Source organism: Acanthisitta chloris, unplaced genomic scaffold, assembly GCF_000695815.1.
Source record: "Acanthisitta chloris isolate BGI_N310 unplaced genomic scaffold, ASM69581v1 scaffold12173, whole genome shotgun sequence".
NCBI lineage: Eukaryota > Metazoa > Chordata > Aves > Passeriformes > Acanthisittidae > Acanthisitta > Acanthisitta chloris.
The window spans coordinates 7,135-24,250 of NW_008663286.1; the positions used below are offsets into that span (position 1 = coordinate 7,135).

Below are 17,116 nucleotides of genomic sequence, written 5' to 3' on the forward strand. Positions count from 1 at the left end.
CAGCTGCTTCTCACTGTTAATTCAGGAGCAACTTTCTCATCCTTGACATCCAAATGCTTTAATACAAAGGGAAAAGATTAACAATTATAGCCGAAAAGGAAAGGCAAACTTCAAGGGCTGGCAGTTTTTCTTTGCAGACATAGCTGTAATTCTAAGAAATGACAGGATTCCACTTAAATGTGCTTTTCCTAAACATTTGAATATTCATGTTCAGTCAATTATGATTTCCTTCAAGATCTTAGTATTTTGCATATAATTTTTTGTGGCTGAATATCCTGAATAATAAAGAACCACACATAATTAAGTGACAGGCTTGTCCATTGCATTTCTGTTGTAGATATTTCCCTCCCCCTTCCAAAGTTTCATTTACCATAAGTTTAGATTAAAGCATTTTGCAGGTATACTTCAAAGTGAACTAGGTGTTCCAAAAATACCAGAACTAACTTGCTTAATATATTGAACCAAAGTGTTGAATATGTAAGTTCTAATGTCTTTCTGTACTCTATGTCACATAAAACTGACTGCCAAGAAATACAATGCCCAACAGTGAACAAAGGCATGATGCTTCACAGTAATTTCCTGGACAGGAAATGAAAAGTTATAGATACACCAAGCTGTGAATACTTGGCTTTCACTGCATAAGGCTCTTCTTATTAACTGATGAGAGATAACACTCTGACGATATTAAAACCAAAATCTGTAATGATTCAGCTGTCTGGTGTTTGCTCACAGCTGGTCAGAGAAGTTTAATCAGGTCCCAAATTATTGTAACAAGTTGATTTCTCTACTAAAGCCTTTTTGTATTACTTCTATTTGTTTCAGATGGCACAAATAACATTTGTAAAAAAACTGCTCCAGAAGAAAACTCTGCCATATCCCACACATCGGCCACCGAGAGGAAAGGCATGTTCCATTCTGTAATAACAAATGAGTGCTCCCACTGCCCTTCATTTACTCCCAAAATATATAACATCCATGGACTAACCATTGCTAGCTCTCCCCGCTATCTCATGCTCTTGTATCAACAACCAGACAACTAGAGGTTTTTCTTCTCTAAATATGATTTAATTAAAAACACTGAATCAGCTTTGATTTTTATTTTATATATGTACAGTAGTTACCAAATAATGAATACACTTAGTCAGTTGTGTTAAATTCCACATAACGTCAAAGGACATCAGCATGGCCTTTTGCAGATACAAAAAAAAATAAAATAGCATTAATGTTCACTGTGATCACTCTTTTGGTTTGTGGTTTGTTGGGGTTCTTTGTAACCTGGTTATTAATTCTCCAAATAACATTGCCATAAAAACAGTGCTAATATATTAACTGATCAATTAACTACTTACAAAGATAAACATTAGTAAAGTTTTCAAGAAATCAATGGCAAAATTACCTCAAGTGTAGGACTGAATGTATTCACATGAAAGTTACCTTCGGTTAGAAAAGTTTTGAAAAAGAGCCCAGGTTGGAGCTGTGCATTAATTTGGTCAAACTGATTCATATGAATGAACAGTCAAGTTTATTCAAATATTGAAAATACGACTATCCTTTTTAGTATTCACAAACATTTTTGTATATAGTGTGTTTATGTGTGTAAATATATATATGTATATATAAAGTGAAGATATGTTAATGTAAAAATATACTGTTCATCCACTCCCAATTACACAAAATTCAGTATCTGGACATTAAACTGTAAGTATGAATGTCCACTTCAAATCTACATTCAACCAGCAACAAATACTTAGAAGTATTTTTGTAAACATTTGAGATAGGGAAAACCCATTCATTTACAAAGCAATCCTCCTTTAGTATATCAGCATCTCTTGAGCTTGAAAATTTTGTACAGCAGCTTCAGCTGGCATGCTGTGAATCTGCTCAGATCAAAGAGCTCACACTGCCTTAGATCAATAGTGCGAAAGCTCAGCAAATGCAGAATTTTCATACTCATTCTTAATCACCATCCATTTCCAGTTTACCAGCAAAAAGAAAATGCACTTGGCTACAAAAATATTAAGGAATGTTATTGAAAACAAAAGGCTATTTTGGTAGAAGAAACTACAAAAATAGTTGAGTCATGTTGTAAAGCTTTAATGCAAGAGCATTACAGTACAGATTTTCTTTACAATCTTAAAGCTTAATCAACACCAAATTTAAATACCCATCTCTCAAGTGCTTGAAAAAAACGTGCTCAGTAAAAGTCTTTCTTCAGTTTAACCAACTGCAGTTACGCAGGTGTCAGGCTCTGTATCTCAGGCATCTGTTGAGTGCTGTCTCTTGTTCCATTGGCAGCAATTACAGGTGTTGACATACTCTGATATAATGACGTCGGACAACTCAACTCAGCTCCACTTTCATCCTCTCCAGTGTCTGAATCCGGTGTTACAGAACTGCTTTCTATCCCCAGAATCTCACTAACTGCTTGAGGCAATTCCTAGAAAGGAGGAGGCAGGGGAAATATTAAAAATCACTGTCATTAAATGACAAAGGTTAACAGCAAGGTCCCCCTCTGGTCATCCCACACCCCCAGGAAGTAATCGTTCATCTGAATTTAGCTGTACTGAAAGCATCCCTCAGCATTATTTCCATTGCACTTGCCATTTTCTGTAGCTGCCTTTCAAAAAGGCAGCAAAGGAACAGGCTCAGAAATCAATTCCTGATTAATAATACCAAAATAAAAGTCTAATCAACTATTACAATTACACTTCATGTTATTGAAGTAAGTTTTATTGAGTGACCCATTAGTTTCTGCCCAGTAAGTCTGATATGGTCTCAGTGAAATGCACATTTCATTACATTTCAATGTTCAGCACACCAAACATCAAATTTCTTGCAGTGAGATTATCTAGTGAGAGCTGAGAAATCATGACCCAAAAACACAATCCACCTTTCCACCAGTGAACAGTTTTATTCTGTAAAATACAGACCTTTAGAATATAGGTGCTGTATAGCTACAGAACATCCTTTACTGTACCCAGCCATTTAGTTATTTCACAAGTCATATGGGAACACTTACAGCTAACCACAAACTTTCACTGTCCATAAACACTCCCAGTAGATATATTCAAAAAATCTTTACCTTGCAATTCATCATCTGCATAGAAATTGCTTCTGCTTTGCACAGTATATATTCCACATCAATTTTCATAGACAGTTCATTGATATGCTAAAAATACATTCACAAAGCATAGTGAGATAAATGGTTAATATGCTTTATTGCAAAATACACTAATACTGCACTGCTAATAAGTATCACATTATAAACCTGCCCCTTAAGGTATGCAATGCTAGACATCTACTTGCTTTGAGAAATGGCTACTCAAAGACACAGTATGCAACAGCTGGCTCTCACCAGCATCCAAGGTCTGCACTTCTAAATGTGACAAACTATTTAGCCCTCCTACATACTCCCCCAGCTCACATTTCCAGAGATAACAAATTAGATGATAGAAGAAAATGCAAAAGTTAAGATTAAACATATTAATCAGTAGGGTGAATGGGAGAACCCTTTTCCATCTGTTAATGATCTTATCACTAAACACAGACATCCAATAAACCATTTTGAAAGCACGGAAGATAGTCTTTCAGTTGACATTTAACCCTTCAGAAGATAGTATGCAGCTTTCCCTCCCCCAGCATCAACCACAAACATATTGCATTAACTCCGAATTAATTAATATTTAAATAATGCATAAGAATCTAGTACCTTTAGTATTTCGTTAAAGTCATAGTGCTTCTCCATGATTTGCTGTTTTTCAGATTCTAAGATAGCACAACAAAGGAGAAGATGAAAATTCTGACAAGGCAATTCCGTCCACATGACCTATTAAAATATAAAAAACACTTTTGAAATGCTTATGATTTTCCTCTTAAAAGAAAAGCAGTTCCTGGAAAATAAGTAAGTTCTTAAATCGAGCAGCTTAGCTAACAATAAGCTATCTTTGAAGGCAACCAAGTACTTGTGCAATTAATTGGAAATTTTCTTTTGGCCCATTACTGGCAACTGCAAGTCTGAGTCACCAAATGCTCATTTGGTTCTTTAAGACTCTGTGTCTACCACGTTGTCCACTATAATGCTATTAAGCTGCCTGAGCTTGTGGTCCTGCCTCAGCTCCTTTGAAACAGAAGTAATTAAAGCTAACAAATTATTTGTGTGTCATTGTGTGTCTGCATTAGGTGTGAATTGGCAAAAATGTGTCGCTCAGCAATCCCTTCAAAAGACTCTAATGGTTATAAATAAGGTGCTAAAATTGTTCCCAATCCCACTTGGAGAACCCAAAATCATGTACATGCAGGTATTGGGGGTGGGTGAGTGTTACTCTCTGACTGCAGACACATTGCCTTTTGGTCCCAAAGAGGACACAGATAATCATTCTTGAGTTCACTGGGACTTACATGCACAGCCTCAGTACAAATATCCTATTTTAGCATGTTCAGGAAAATCTTTTTTAAAATGTGTCTGAGGAGAATTTGTGTGTTAGGCAAAAAGCTAGAGAACAGTTTCGGTATCAAAACCAGATAGAAACAAAAAACTGTTTGCACCAATTGCCCTGACAAACAGATAAAGGGATTTAAGACAATGGATTTACTCTCAAAAATGTAGATAAGAAAGCAGACTCGAGATTAAGTCTTATTTCATTAGTAGAAATCTTTTTTCATCATTATTGATAAAACACAGCCTTAAAGCTGAGCAAGAGCTTACTTACACTTGAACTTTTATCACTAATACATGCAGCCTGGAAACAGAATTGCATAAATCCAAAAGATATCCAAACCAAGTTCACACAAAATAAGGTGCAATTAATCTTGAATGCTTAAGAGTCACTTCATTCCGTACAGAATTAAATTTTTGCATCTTTTTCAGACATCGAAGATTCTCTTAAAGCATTCCCTCATTTCAGCTAAAAGACTGGAATGCAAATAGGCTGATAAACAGCAACAATTGAACAAAAATGCCTATAGTCTAACAAGCACAGTGTCTACACACTGTTGTGTTATAGCAAAACTACACACTGAATTTTACTCCTAGTTCAAAAGAAAATATTGACAGCTGTACACTGATCTGGTTCAACATCCAATTTGACATAAAGAGAGCAAACTACTGCCTGCACATTTCCAGTGCACTTGAATTCTCATGGTATGCATTCCATTAATCATCAACAACAATCACTAATGAAGCATATCAAACAGGCTGCCTCTTGGCATTAAATCTAAACCAGAACACAGATGATGGAAATGTGACAATGCAGGATATAGGGGAAATTGAAGTGAAACAGTAATAGTAACTGTTTTATAGCCATTACCAGAATATTTAATTTTCGTACCTACAATTTAATGCTATCCTACTGGAGCATCTACTCTAAGAAGTATTTGCCTCAAGCTGTAATTTCAGTGGAAGCCAGATTTGGCTTCAAGAGGGGGGGGAAAAAGCTAATACCACAAATGAGGATGTACACCAACATTCTCTCCTCTGTGGCAAGTTAGCAGCTGCCGCCAGTTGCTAATGCCAGCTGCAAAAAAAAAAATCCATGCTTTTTGCTACCATTTTTGATAAGCCTTTCCATGTCTAGAGCAGAGCATGCACCTAAGGTTATGTACATAAATACATAACAGCAGCATCACAACGTGCTGAATGGGTGAAAGAAAAACAGCATTTAACTTATAAATATAAACATACACCACTTAAGAGTATTAACTTTTTTTTTTCTGATAAAGCTACACAAGTAAGGACTTACTGATTCTAGTGCTACCTCAGCATCCACGAATATTTGTAAACAATACTAGCATGTAAGTAAAGTAACTTATCACCAAGTCATTCTGGCTTCACACTATGTGAATGTACTAGAAGAACAGTGGCAGTAGATGTAAGCAAGCTGTGTCATTTTGTTACAGAATTTTTCCCCTGGGATTCTTCTTTTTCCATGCAGCCTTCCTGACCATCACAAAAACAAAGTAGACCACTGCACAAGGGAAAGACTACAAGCTGGCTGCAATTATCAGGTGATATTGCCTGTCCCTCCAGTGTCAAGGAGGGAATGAACTGCTCTCAGTTTTGGGACACCTAAGCAGTGGCTCAGTATGTTGTCTATCTGGGCTGAGTTTGAGAGACATTGCTCAAACGTGCTGAAAGTAAACCCACCCACAGACAGAGCAGTATAACTCACATACGTATTTCTGTATTAGGGCATTGCATGTAACACTGCAAATAACTGCACCACATCATGTGCCTCAGTTTATGCACACAAGGTGGAATGCAACCTTGCTATTGTGTGCACCTGTATCACAGAGCACTGATACAACCACCTGCATTTTCTACCACAATCTGATTATGGCTCTTGCTCAGGAACTGGGAGGGCTTGGATTTAGCCTCTACTCCAGCTGATGAGGACGGGTACCTCCTATCTCCAAGGTGAATGTCTAATAAACAGTCTAGTAAAGAATCTTTTTCATCCCTTTTATTTTGAGATAAAACACTGGAAGTATTGAAGCCAACGGGAACAGGGGAAGAAGTGCCTGATGCTAACTTAAGCGATTCATAGGTGTCAGAGGACAGACACGGAGATCCACAAGAACACCCTGAAATTAACAGATTAGGCAGAAAAGGCACCAGAAGTCCTGGAACCTGGGACTGGAATCTTAGATGGTACCTCTTTCCTTCTTTATATTCCACCCTTGTAAGCAAGTATATCACAAGGTAACATCACCTTCAAATGGTTTCTCTCAGTTCATGTGCTATAAGAAAACAGCACATGAATTTTGCTCAGACAGAAATACCCAAAAAACAGTTAATTTCTCTCTACTGATTACAATGGGGAAACAGCCTCCTGTGCCTACAGCTTGCCTTTGTAAATCCCACATATACACTTTATTGACCCCAGTGAAGCTGCACAGCTATGCACAGGGAAAAACAACCCACTGTAAGCAGGACTTCAACTGTGATAAAGGTGACACTAGCTTTCACATAAAACATCAACATAATGTCTTAATTAGGTTGCTTTAGAAAGGCAAACAAGGCATTACCCTTTCCCATTCCATATCTCCTAGCAAAAAAATTGCATACTTGTAGCAAACATAATAATGTATGTGCTAGAAGGAACCTACAAAACTATCATATATCAACAGGTTTCCATCATCTTCGTAAGACAGGCAAAAAACACCTGAGAGAGAAATATAGTGCTTCTTTTCTGTATGCACACATTTGCACACATTAAAGCAGAGGTGATAAAAACATCCTAGTCTGGGACTATAAACAATAAATAAAAGTGCTGTTGTCACCAACTTAAAAAGAAAAATTAGTCTTTAAAAAAACCCCATGATTACAGAATACTGGGGAGACAGAGCTGAGTGCATTTCCCCCCTGCATCATTATCATTTATACCTTGGAATAACAAAATTCTGTTGGTTTAGCGCATGTTATTTTCCTTATTTATGAATGTTATTCATAAACTTCTCGTCCTCTGGTTAAAATGCCACCTCAATACTCTATGACAGTATATTCCACCAACTGATGATAAAAAGCTAAAAAAATATTTACTTTAGACAGTTTTAAGTACTGGTCCTCCTCTTTATGTAGCTCCTTTTTCATTAGTGGAAAAAGTGACTAAAAGTATCAAACATTATATTTCACCACACCAGAAACAACATTATTTTTCATTATAGTACAGACTTTATGCATCTCAGTCCTGTTCTTTTCATTACCCTTCTGTTCCCAAGCACGTCTGTTCTTATGTCCTGCAAAATATTCCTTCCGTTCATCTGAACATTTATTCTCTTGTTTGAGAGTTTTCAGTAGATACTGTGCTCATGTTAAATGCATCTTAGGCAATAAACCTGTACTCCTGACATTTCTCAGTTTCCTTGGAACAAAGAATTAAAGAGTGTTCAAAAACATACTAATTGATTTTAATTACTCCATCTGATCCTGAGATTATCTAAAGCAAAAAAGATCCCATTAACCTGTAATTATCAGAACTTCAACATTTTGATGTTTACATAACGTTATTTGGCATCATGAGGCCTTATCACTCAAGATTAACTGGATCTTCTGACATCACCCTCCTCATGGTTTTGGCCGATGCAAAAACTACCCTGCCAGTTCTTCATTCAACTTCATCTGTAAAGTACTACCAATATCAAGGAATTTATCAGACACACACACAAATGTTCTTTCTTCTAGCATGAGTATTTTCCACTAAAAGTTAACTGATACTCTCTGCTTACTATTTTCTCATCTCAAGGCTCCTGTCCAAACCTTTTTGAAAAAGCCAATTTATCCTCACCAACTCTTATAAGTATTTTTTCATTAATTTCCCAAGTGTTCTTTAAGCTAAAAAGACATAAGATATGCTCATTTGTCTACAGCTCATTGCACTAATTTTTAGGGGTTTTTAATCCATCAGAGTATTAATCACTTTGCATAATGATCCATGCTTTTCATTCTAAAGTCAAAAAACCACTGGAATTTGTGTGATAAAATATCTTCTTACCTCCCAGAGTCGAAGAATATCTTGAAAGCTAAATTCCCTTTTAAATCTGATAAGAAGCCACCGGAAGCAAAAATAAAGGTAGCCTGAGTCTTGAGATTCTAAGAGTAAGAACATTACATTTCATAAACATCAAATTTGGTTAAGACAACACCTGAAAAAAATGAAACCAACGAACAAAACAAATCCCACACTTTACAGGTACACATTCATTCGTTTTTAATATGGTATCCCCTTGTCAGAAGCAAAGACATTTCTGGAGGATGGCATATTTTTAAAACCGATAACAGATGACTCTGGATTTTTCAGCAGGCATGGAGGAATTACTGACATCTTTCAGGCATTATTCATTTACAGGTCCTATGGTCATATAATATTACTACTGGAATTATGTTTACACTAGAGTAAGGATATCAGTGCACACAGAATGAACCACATTGTTTCAGTTATTGTGCCTGAATATTACACCTACCTAAATAACTGCAAAATCCACTGTCTAGTAAACGAAGCAAAGTACTCAGTTGAATTAGTTGTGTCTTCATACCCAGCATCTGTTCTTCAAAATTCTGATGCTGTATGGAATAAAATATTAGCAGTGCCATTTTTATTAACTCAGTGATTATTTTGAGATTTACAGCTATTTTTAAAAAAGTTTTTTTAATTTCAACAGTGGTTCTCATCCTTTAGGTATTTAACATATGGATGTTTAACTGCACTTCTAAGGAAACATCTGCCTTTTACTGAGAAGTTTAACTGAAGCAGTGAACTGTATTTCTTTGCTATTACTTGTGTATGCAATAAATGATAGTTTAAATCAACCTATGCTGATTCCAAGCAGCATAACTGCACTCAAACAAAAAAGACAACTTTTATTTTCACTCTCATACAAGTCACATTGTTTTGCCACATGCAAAATTTGCAACAGCTTCAATTTGCGGAGTCTAAATTGCATATAACAAATGCCAAATGGTGGGTATGATAGAGAACCACTATCCTAAACAAAATCCTGCTTGAGGGCTCCTGATAAATACAAACTTATCTGTGATGACTCTTGAGTTACTTTGGAATTTTTAAGGAGCCAAATTTATCTGCTTAGCACAGCAACAGAACTACAAACACACCATAACCTGTGACAATCAGGAAAAGCATACTGACTTCAAACACAAAATTATTGCTTTAAAAAAAAAACCCAAACCCACAATGATATTTATACAATAAAATTAACCCCAAATGCTATCTGTAGCTTATCTGTTTATATAGGCTAAAAAAGCCTTGTTTTACCATTTGATCCATGTATGACACAAAGCACCAAAAGGCATCTACTTCATTCTCCATAACATACAAGAGAGGTGACAGCAGGTCGCTCATCCCCTGCACATAACCTTGATGGAGGAAAACGGGGGGGGCAGGGGGAGAAAGCAAATAGGAATTTAGTTAAACTCAGCAGTTAAGCAGTAATTTTTCAAGAGCAATCAATGACTGAGCGAAACCAATGTTAGCATTCTATATCTGTACAGACACTATAATTCTCCAACCACCAGTAGAGACAATTTTGCATTAATAACAACCAACATCCAGCAGATCAAACAAGATATATCAGTCATTTCTGCCAACCTAAAGAGAACATAAAGCAAACACATTGTTCAAGCAGTACAGCCTGAGCTCACACCAGAACAGATTTTTAGCAAATAAGTTCCCATTTAGAGCTCAGGAGCATATATTGATATTTTTAAGACTAAATATGTACTTTGCACCATCACAAATACAGACTTGCATATAGTCTCCTTTCCATCTGTAACTGGTTGCTTTTTCCCAGATGTTTAAAAATTTTTCATGTCTTCCCACTTCCTCCACCCACCCCCAACTGAAGATTTTCTTCTGAAATAGATTTAAAGACATGTTGAGTTTCAATTCTAGAAAAACATACGGTGCAACAGCTTTTATGATGAAAATTTCACACTTTACACTTCTTTTTCTCTGCCACTGAATATGCTTTAAGGACTCCTTTATTTAGGGAAGTAGGGACTGTTCTGCTTGGATGACACTTTAAATACATCCAGGTCTAAAGACCACCTATGTAACCAAGCAGCCAACAAAGAATACTACCTACCAAAGTGAGGAAGGGAATTAATAACAAAGGATTGCTTTAAGGAAGCATGAAAGAAACACACATCTAGACCTGATTCAAGGAAATGCTTTTAGGTTTGTGTGCCTAGAAGTGGTGAATCAAATTCATACCCCCTAAAAAGCACTTGCATGCCATGTACGAAAAGTTTTCAGTTAACTGGAGAAGGAAATGTCCATGAAAGTATATAATTTTTTATAAACAGCTATAAAATTTTAGTTGTATAAAAATATTTTCAAAATTTTGTAGGTTTTTTTAATGCTTCTTCCAGCTTTCTTGTTTGTAATTAATAGTCCAATTAAGAAAAGTAGAGGACAATGACTTTTACAAGTCATTTTTCCCCTTTCTCCTGACTCTTCCAATTACTTTACCACTGATGCTCAAGTCAGCTTATCTACTGCCCTATTGCTGCTGACCTCCCTAAGTAAGAGAACACAATTAATGTGTATGCCTGTCATCAGTGGCTGTTTCAACATGACATTTCTCAGTTGGCTGATTCCATTTCTTAATGATATAATTATAACTGAATAACTGAAAAGAGGATTACCGTCAATGACTGTGAAAATATGGAGCAGGTGTGAGAAGAAAAATAGGACAAGCAACAGCAAACATAAATAATTAAAAGATCAAAAGAAAAAAAACACATTTTACTCCCCACACATTTAATACTATGGCCAACTAAAAATAAATACAGAAAAAATTCTACTCAAAACAGTTTAAAAGTCTCTTAAATAATAAAAGCAGTTCCATTAATACAGACTTAAGGAATTAATTCAGAAAAATATTGTATTAACAGCTGTTCTGTCCCCTTCCCTACCTGACAGTTTGTGACATTATTCAGAGCTCTCTACAGCTGCTGTCAAAGGACTGAAACCAGCATTGCACCAATGCTTGAGTAGCTTAGAAGACTTAGGCAGTTACTATGTCAAATTTCCATTATTCTTGCCTATTTATAAAACAGACTTATCCACTGTGTACATTTAAGCCATCTAAAAAATGTTTTTAATAGAGTGGGTGGTGAACATGCTTTAATTTCACTTATGTCACTGTGCATTAACGCAGGTTGAAATGTGAAAAGACACATGGAATGGAGCTACATGTTTAAACTGCCTCAATCAGCTTTAGTTTTCCCTTTCTTTTTCAAGCCAAAGGTCAAGACTTTCTACAGACTTTCAGAAAGAACAAAAACTGACAAGAACTACAGCTGTGCAGCAAGTTTACTAGCAATTAAAGATTTATTCCTACATTTTGTCTTCCAAAGCTGGCACAAAGTGGGCTTTTAGAGACCCAAAACTTTTCTGAGACAGAATAGCAAAAAAACCCCCAAGTATACAACAGCCAAATGTCATGCCAGGGGTGAGGGGGAAACAAGATAGAAGTATCATTTTCTCTCCCTTCCTCCCAAGACTATTTACAAGAAGCCAAAACTTAGACAGCTCATTAACACTGTGATTAAAGCAAGATGTTATGTGCCCTTCCCTCTGCAACAGATGCGTACACTAAAGTGTAATATTTGACAGATTGCTAAGTGCATTCCTCAAGAACCAGCTTTTAAAATATTCACCAGAACATCAGGTTTACAAACAGCTGGTTCAGCATACTGAGCTTTAATTACAGCAGTAGCAGCTGGTTTATCATTTTTATTGATGTATCAGTCTTAAAAATGGATATAATACTGAAGCTCCAAAGACCCAAGCCCATTTAAAACTCTGAAATGCAAACCTGCTTCGCTTCTATTGAAAAAACCCTGCAAAAAACACACAACAGTAGGTCTATGGTGAAGACAAAGTGCCACTTTATTCCCAATCCCACCTCAGCTAATGAATTCATATGCCTGTGATAAGCATCAAATAGAAGAGAGGAAGCAAAAGTGAACAGTTACCTCCATTATTAAATACAAATCATGACAGTTACAAAAAGCATTGAAATCCGTACAAGTTCAACTGTATTAACAGGCCTTAACACAAGCAAAGCTGCATGTCAGAAACCAAAAAGGCTTTTACATTCAGAGAGACACAACTTACCTAAGTCAAAGTCATACATGCAATAGGTCATCAAAATATCGTGAAGTAAAATCAATCCTGGATTATCTTCACCTTCATAGAATTTATTTGTTCGATCTGTCCTGTTAACATCTTTTTCTACAAAAACAGTCCAGATTTAAAAACATTTTCAAAACCTGTTCTACAAAGCCAGTATCAAATGAATTCAGAATGCTTTCTAAGCTGCTGCTTTCTTCCTCAAACACTGCTGCAAAGCTTTGAAGTGTTTGAGACAACTGTATAACTGAATGTCATTTCAAAATAAAGAATATTTTAAAAGAAAGAAAATCCTTCCTGTCGGCAATAAAATGATTTGCTTATAAATATATTTTAAAGCTTTGTGCCTTTTTCTGTTAATACATTTTATGGAAAAATTCCTGATTATAATTCAGTGAAAATGTTTTATACTTATGGAGGTTAAGAACAATTTTCTGTGAGTTAGCCATACACTGCCATTTACGAATACTTGTGCGATGGTTGGAAAGTTACCACATGACCAGCTCAAAGACACTGTGATAGTTCATGAAAGTATGTTTATAAAAACTGTTTCTGTAACTCACAGCAAGATGAAACTGCCACTTTCATCAGGCAGTTTTGATGCCTCAAATATGAGTACACAGCATACTCTTTAATAACATGAAATTCAAGACTGATGTATTGAAATCACCCAAATCTTGAATGCACTTTGATAAAAAGAGGATTTACATTTCAAATACTTCAAAAGGAAAAGAATCACTTGAACAGAAACAAACCTTCAACCTTTTTTGAACTCTGAATTATTTTTTTCTGTTAACACTCTCTAAAAATGTAGTTTATTAATCTACCAAGAGCAGACCCTTTCAGCTTGCCTGTTGAACAACTGTCTGAAATAAATTTAATCTGACTCAAAATAACACAAAATCTTGTCCTGTCTCCCAAAATAACTGGTTAGTAATCCTAAACATTGGTGTCCAAATCTCACTACCAAAGAGAACTGAGGATACAAACTGCAAATAGTCACCACAGTTTGAGGAAATTTTTAAAAATAGGTATAAAACGCCACAAGTCAGAATTCACATACACAAATCCCTGTAAGAAATTCCACAATATAAACACACATTTCCACATTACTTTAACAACATTCTCATTAAAAATACATTGTGACATAACACAAACTAAAGATCCTTTTGTTATTAAGGAATTTAAAAAATCCAGCCATTTTGTACACTAATGTGCAAAGCTCTGAATTCCACTAGCTAAGAAAGCTTTAGTATTAAGTATATAACAGTCTAGACACCTCTGAAAACAGCAATGTGTTAAGTTTTTAGTGCCTCTTCATACAAGTTTCTCAAAAGGGTACATTGTTCTCACCTTCATATTGAATTGTAAAGTGTGTGAATTTGTAGAGTTAGGTGTGTTTCTAAATCTAGATTTACCTATAAGACTCCGGTAATCTCTTAATCTTGAATTTCGTTTTTCCTGTTCCTCACTGACAGATTTCCACTGCAGTTTCATCCTAAAATATTCATCCCTGAGAAACAAGAAAATTTTGAAAACAAAACATGCTCAATTATTACATTTTTCTTTTTTCATTTAAGCATTCATTCATTCCATGTGTTCCTTGACATGAATGGAATAACAACACCCTATGAATGGAATAACAACACCCTGTTTATGCAATACTTTTATTTCAGTATTAATGATAATTTTTAAGAAAGTCTCCCATGCTCCTTGCATTCAACGATTTTTACCAGTTGTCCTTCAACATTTAAAAAAAGCTTTCTACATAACTCTATATCTTAAGATACAAAATATATCGAAAAGCTGTAACAAAAAAAAACCCCAAAAACCCACTGTACTCACGTTCTCCTTTTCTGTAGATTTGCTCTCTCTTCTTTAGTGCTAGTCCAAGGAAAATACCCCAAAAGAAATTTCCATACTTCTTTTCTCAAAGTATGGCAGAGACCCTAGGGAAAAATGGATATCAAACATTAAAAACAAACAAAGAAAACTATTTCCATACTGTGAGGAAACATTCTTATAGCAACAGAACACTTTTTAAAGGAAGAATTTTTGTAAGTCAGTTTGTTTTTATGTTGTAGCTAAATCTCATGTGCTAACTAGTTATCACACTTGGAGAAAATGGGAGAAAGAATATGATTAAGCAGAAAACTGGACTAGCACTAGATTCATACATAGCTAAGAACCTTTACAAAATAATTTTCTTCCTCTATTTTTGCTTTACTGCTAAAAAAACCCCTACAGGCACCACAGACGTTAAGAAGCAAAAAATGTACATATTAAGTATAGGTCTTTTAAAAATTTGTAATATCAATGTTATCATTCCCTACTTCTGCTCAAACAGACTGTATGTTTGCAAACATGCATCAACAGGCACACAATGAATGCATTAAGGCAGCTGGATTCCCACCAAAAATAGAAATATTAAAGTAACATTTGGTAGAATAGCTACAGGACATAACTAAAGCTGTCAAAATGTTCATCACCATAAATTCACATTAATACTGCAAAACCCCTCAGTTCAACTAAACAGATCAGCAAAAGTGTTTAGGGCTGCTCTGATAAGGGTCAAATGCAGACATACTGCTGTGCTGGGCCAAAAAAAAAATAAGGCAGTTTTCACTGCAGAAGGACAAGAAAAAAATCTTTTAAAAGAAAAGAATAAACCTGATCTCCTAGCACTGAAGCACTGGTCTTTTCCTAAAAGTCACTTTGATTTCTCTCCTTTATCACTTAAGCCTCTATGTTTTCAACGCATTCACTTCAGCCAGCTGCAAGATCTCTGTCCTTGTAGAACACTTTGTATGGCTGCAAGTCTGCTGAGGTATCTGAGTAGCATGAGATAATGCTTTATGAAGTCTCTTTGGCAACACTGACAGGGTCATGCTCAAAGTCCTGCATGCAGCATTACAAGTATAACGAAAATAGCATAACCATGGTTTGAGAAGCAAAGTAAAAGGGGCTAGAACCAAACAGTAAGTCTTGCTGAATTTAGAAAAAAGGTTACCCCTTTGAATATCAATCGCTTTATGTAGTCAACGTTTAAAATTCTTCCTTCGGAATCCATATTCTTAGCCCATTCTTCAGTTGACACAGGCTCTCTCCTACTAACATCAGGCTGTTTTCCTAGATCAATCTGAAAAACACACAAACAGGATATATGAATCCCAGTGAAATTGCTTCAGAGGTTTCAAACAACTGCACAAATAGTACTAAGCTGGTCAGTTTCTTACATTCAGTGCAACCACATTTTCACATGGGCATACCTCAGTTAGCAAAGTATCTGAGGCTGTGTCCATATGAGCAAGGACATTAAGGAGTTTCACTTCAAAAACACATTCCTGATACACACTAGTGCATCTAAGAGAAAACTGAAAAACTACTTGGGTTCAGAGATGCTACCCACACACAGACTGCACAGTGACTGAAAGCTCAATTCCAGTATACCATCTCTTAAAAAGAACCAAAACTGTACGTACTTTCAGAACTCCTAATACCCATCACAACTTTCAGTTTGTGGTTAGTCTCTCTCAGTTCCCAAATTACATATTTAAGCACAAAAGAATTCAGCAGACAGTAATTCCTCACTTCCTAAAAATATTTTTATGATGGCAACCCTCAAATCAATTTGTATTCCAACTCCTTAGAAGTCTAAGGGATTTGCTAGATCAAGACATACAGGTCAGTGTTATTTTCCATAAGCAGAATTTGCTATACTTTTTATCATTTATAAATTAACTGATTAAGTGCTAGGCAGCAACTTTTTAGAATTACATAATTCATACAGTTACTGCTGAAATATTAACACCACTTTGAACTCAAGGAAAAAAAACTGAAACAGCTGAATCCTTAAAAAATATGCAAGCTGCTTAAATAGTAATCACAAGCATTTAAAAATAAACCTTTTCCACCTATCTGTAAGAGACCAACAGGAGCCCACAGTGATTGACATCCAGTAAGTTCATTCTAGCTTTTGTTCAAATCATACATAAATCTGTAATTTATACATCCTGGACATTAATCATACAATTAAATATTTAGTTTCAATCTTAGCCCTCTTAAAAGAAACTGAAATGTTAGAAGTGATTAGCCAAGAAAGTTGGTTGTTGACCTACATTCCCCAATTTTACTTAACCTAGTTCTAACTGACCACAGAGGAAACACTAAACATAAAACGGGTAAATTTTCAAGGTAGTGAATCTAAGTAGTCACCATGTCATTCTTCCTTCCACAGTGAAACTCACATTTTTATATATAAAAATGACATACTCAGAAGTAACTGATGATGATCTTAACTCTAGTTATAAATGGTAATACAGCATATGCCACAACTGCATAAACAGTGTAACTCACCATGTTTCAAAGTCCTACCATTCCTTTAAAGGAATGCATAGAAACAATCAAGGCACCTGTATCATATTGATTTATACACTCACTCGTGTAATGACTTCAAATCCCGATTC

General features: G+C 35.6%; 1 protein-coding gene across 1 annotated transcript in view; it reads right to left on the bottom strand.

Annotated features, from left to right (window-relative positions):
* Window positions 1-1,189: 1,189 nt before the first annotated feature.
* Window positions 1,190-17,116, bottom strand: part of LOC103798662 (TBC1 domain family member 15-like) — a gene marked incomplete at its 5' end in the record, with an annotated part of 24,312 nt that continues 8,385 nt past the window's right edge. The window contains 12 exon segments of the mRNA XM_009070938.1: window positions 1,190-2,437; window positions 3,083-3,169; window positions 3,710-3,826; window positions 8,490-8,587; window positions 8,959-9,058; window positions 9,768-9,868; window positions 12,636-12,752; window positions 14,069-14,163; window positions 14,496-14,599; window positions 15,661-15,789; window positions 17,090-17,112; window positions 17,115-17,116. The exon segment at window positions 17,115-17,116 is cut by the window's right edge and continues 158 nt beyond it. Of these exon segments, the coding sequence (XP_009069186.1) occupies window positions 2,231-2,437; window positions 3,083-3,169; window positions 3,710-3,826; window positions 8,490-8,587; window positions 8,959-9,058; window positions 9,768-9,868; window positions 12,636-12,752; window positions 14,069-14,163; window positions 14,496-14,599; window positions 15,661-15,789; window positions 17,090-17,112; window positions 17,115-17,116 (1,180 nt within the window).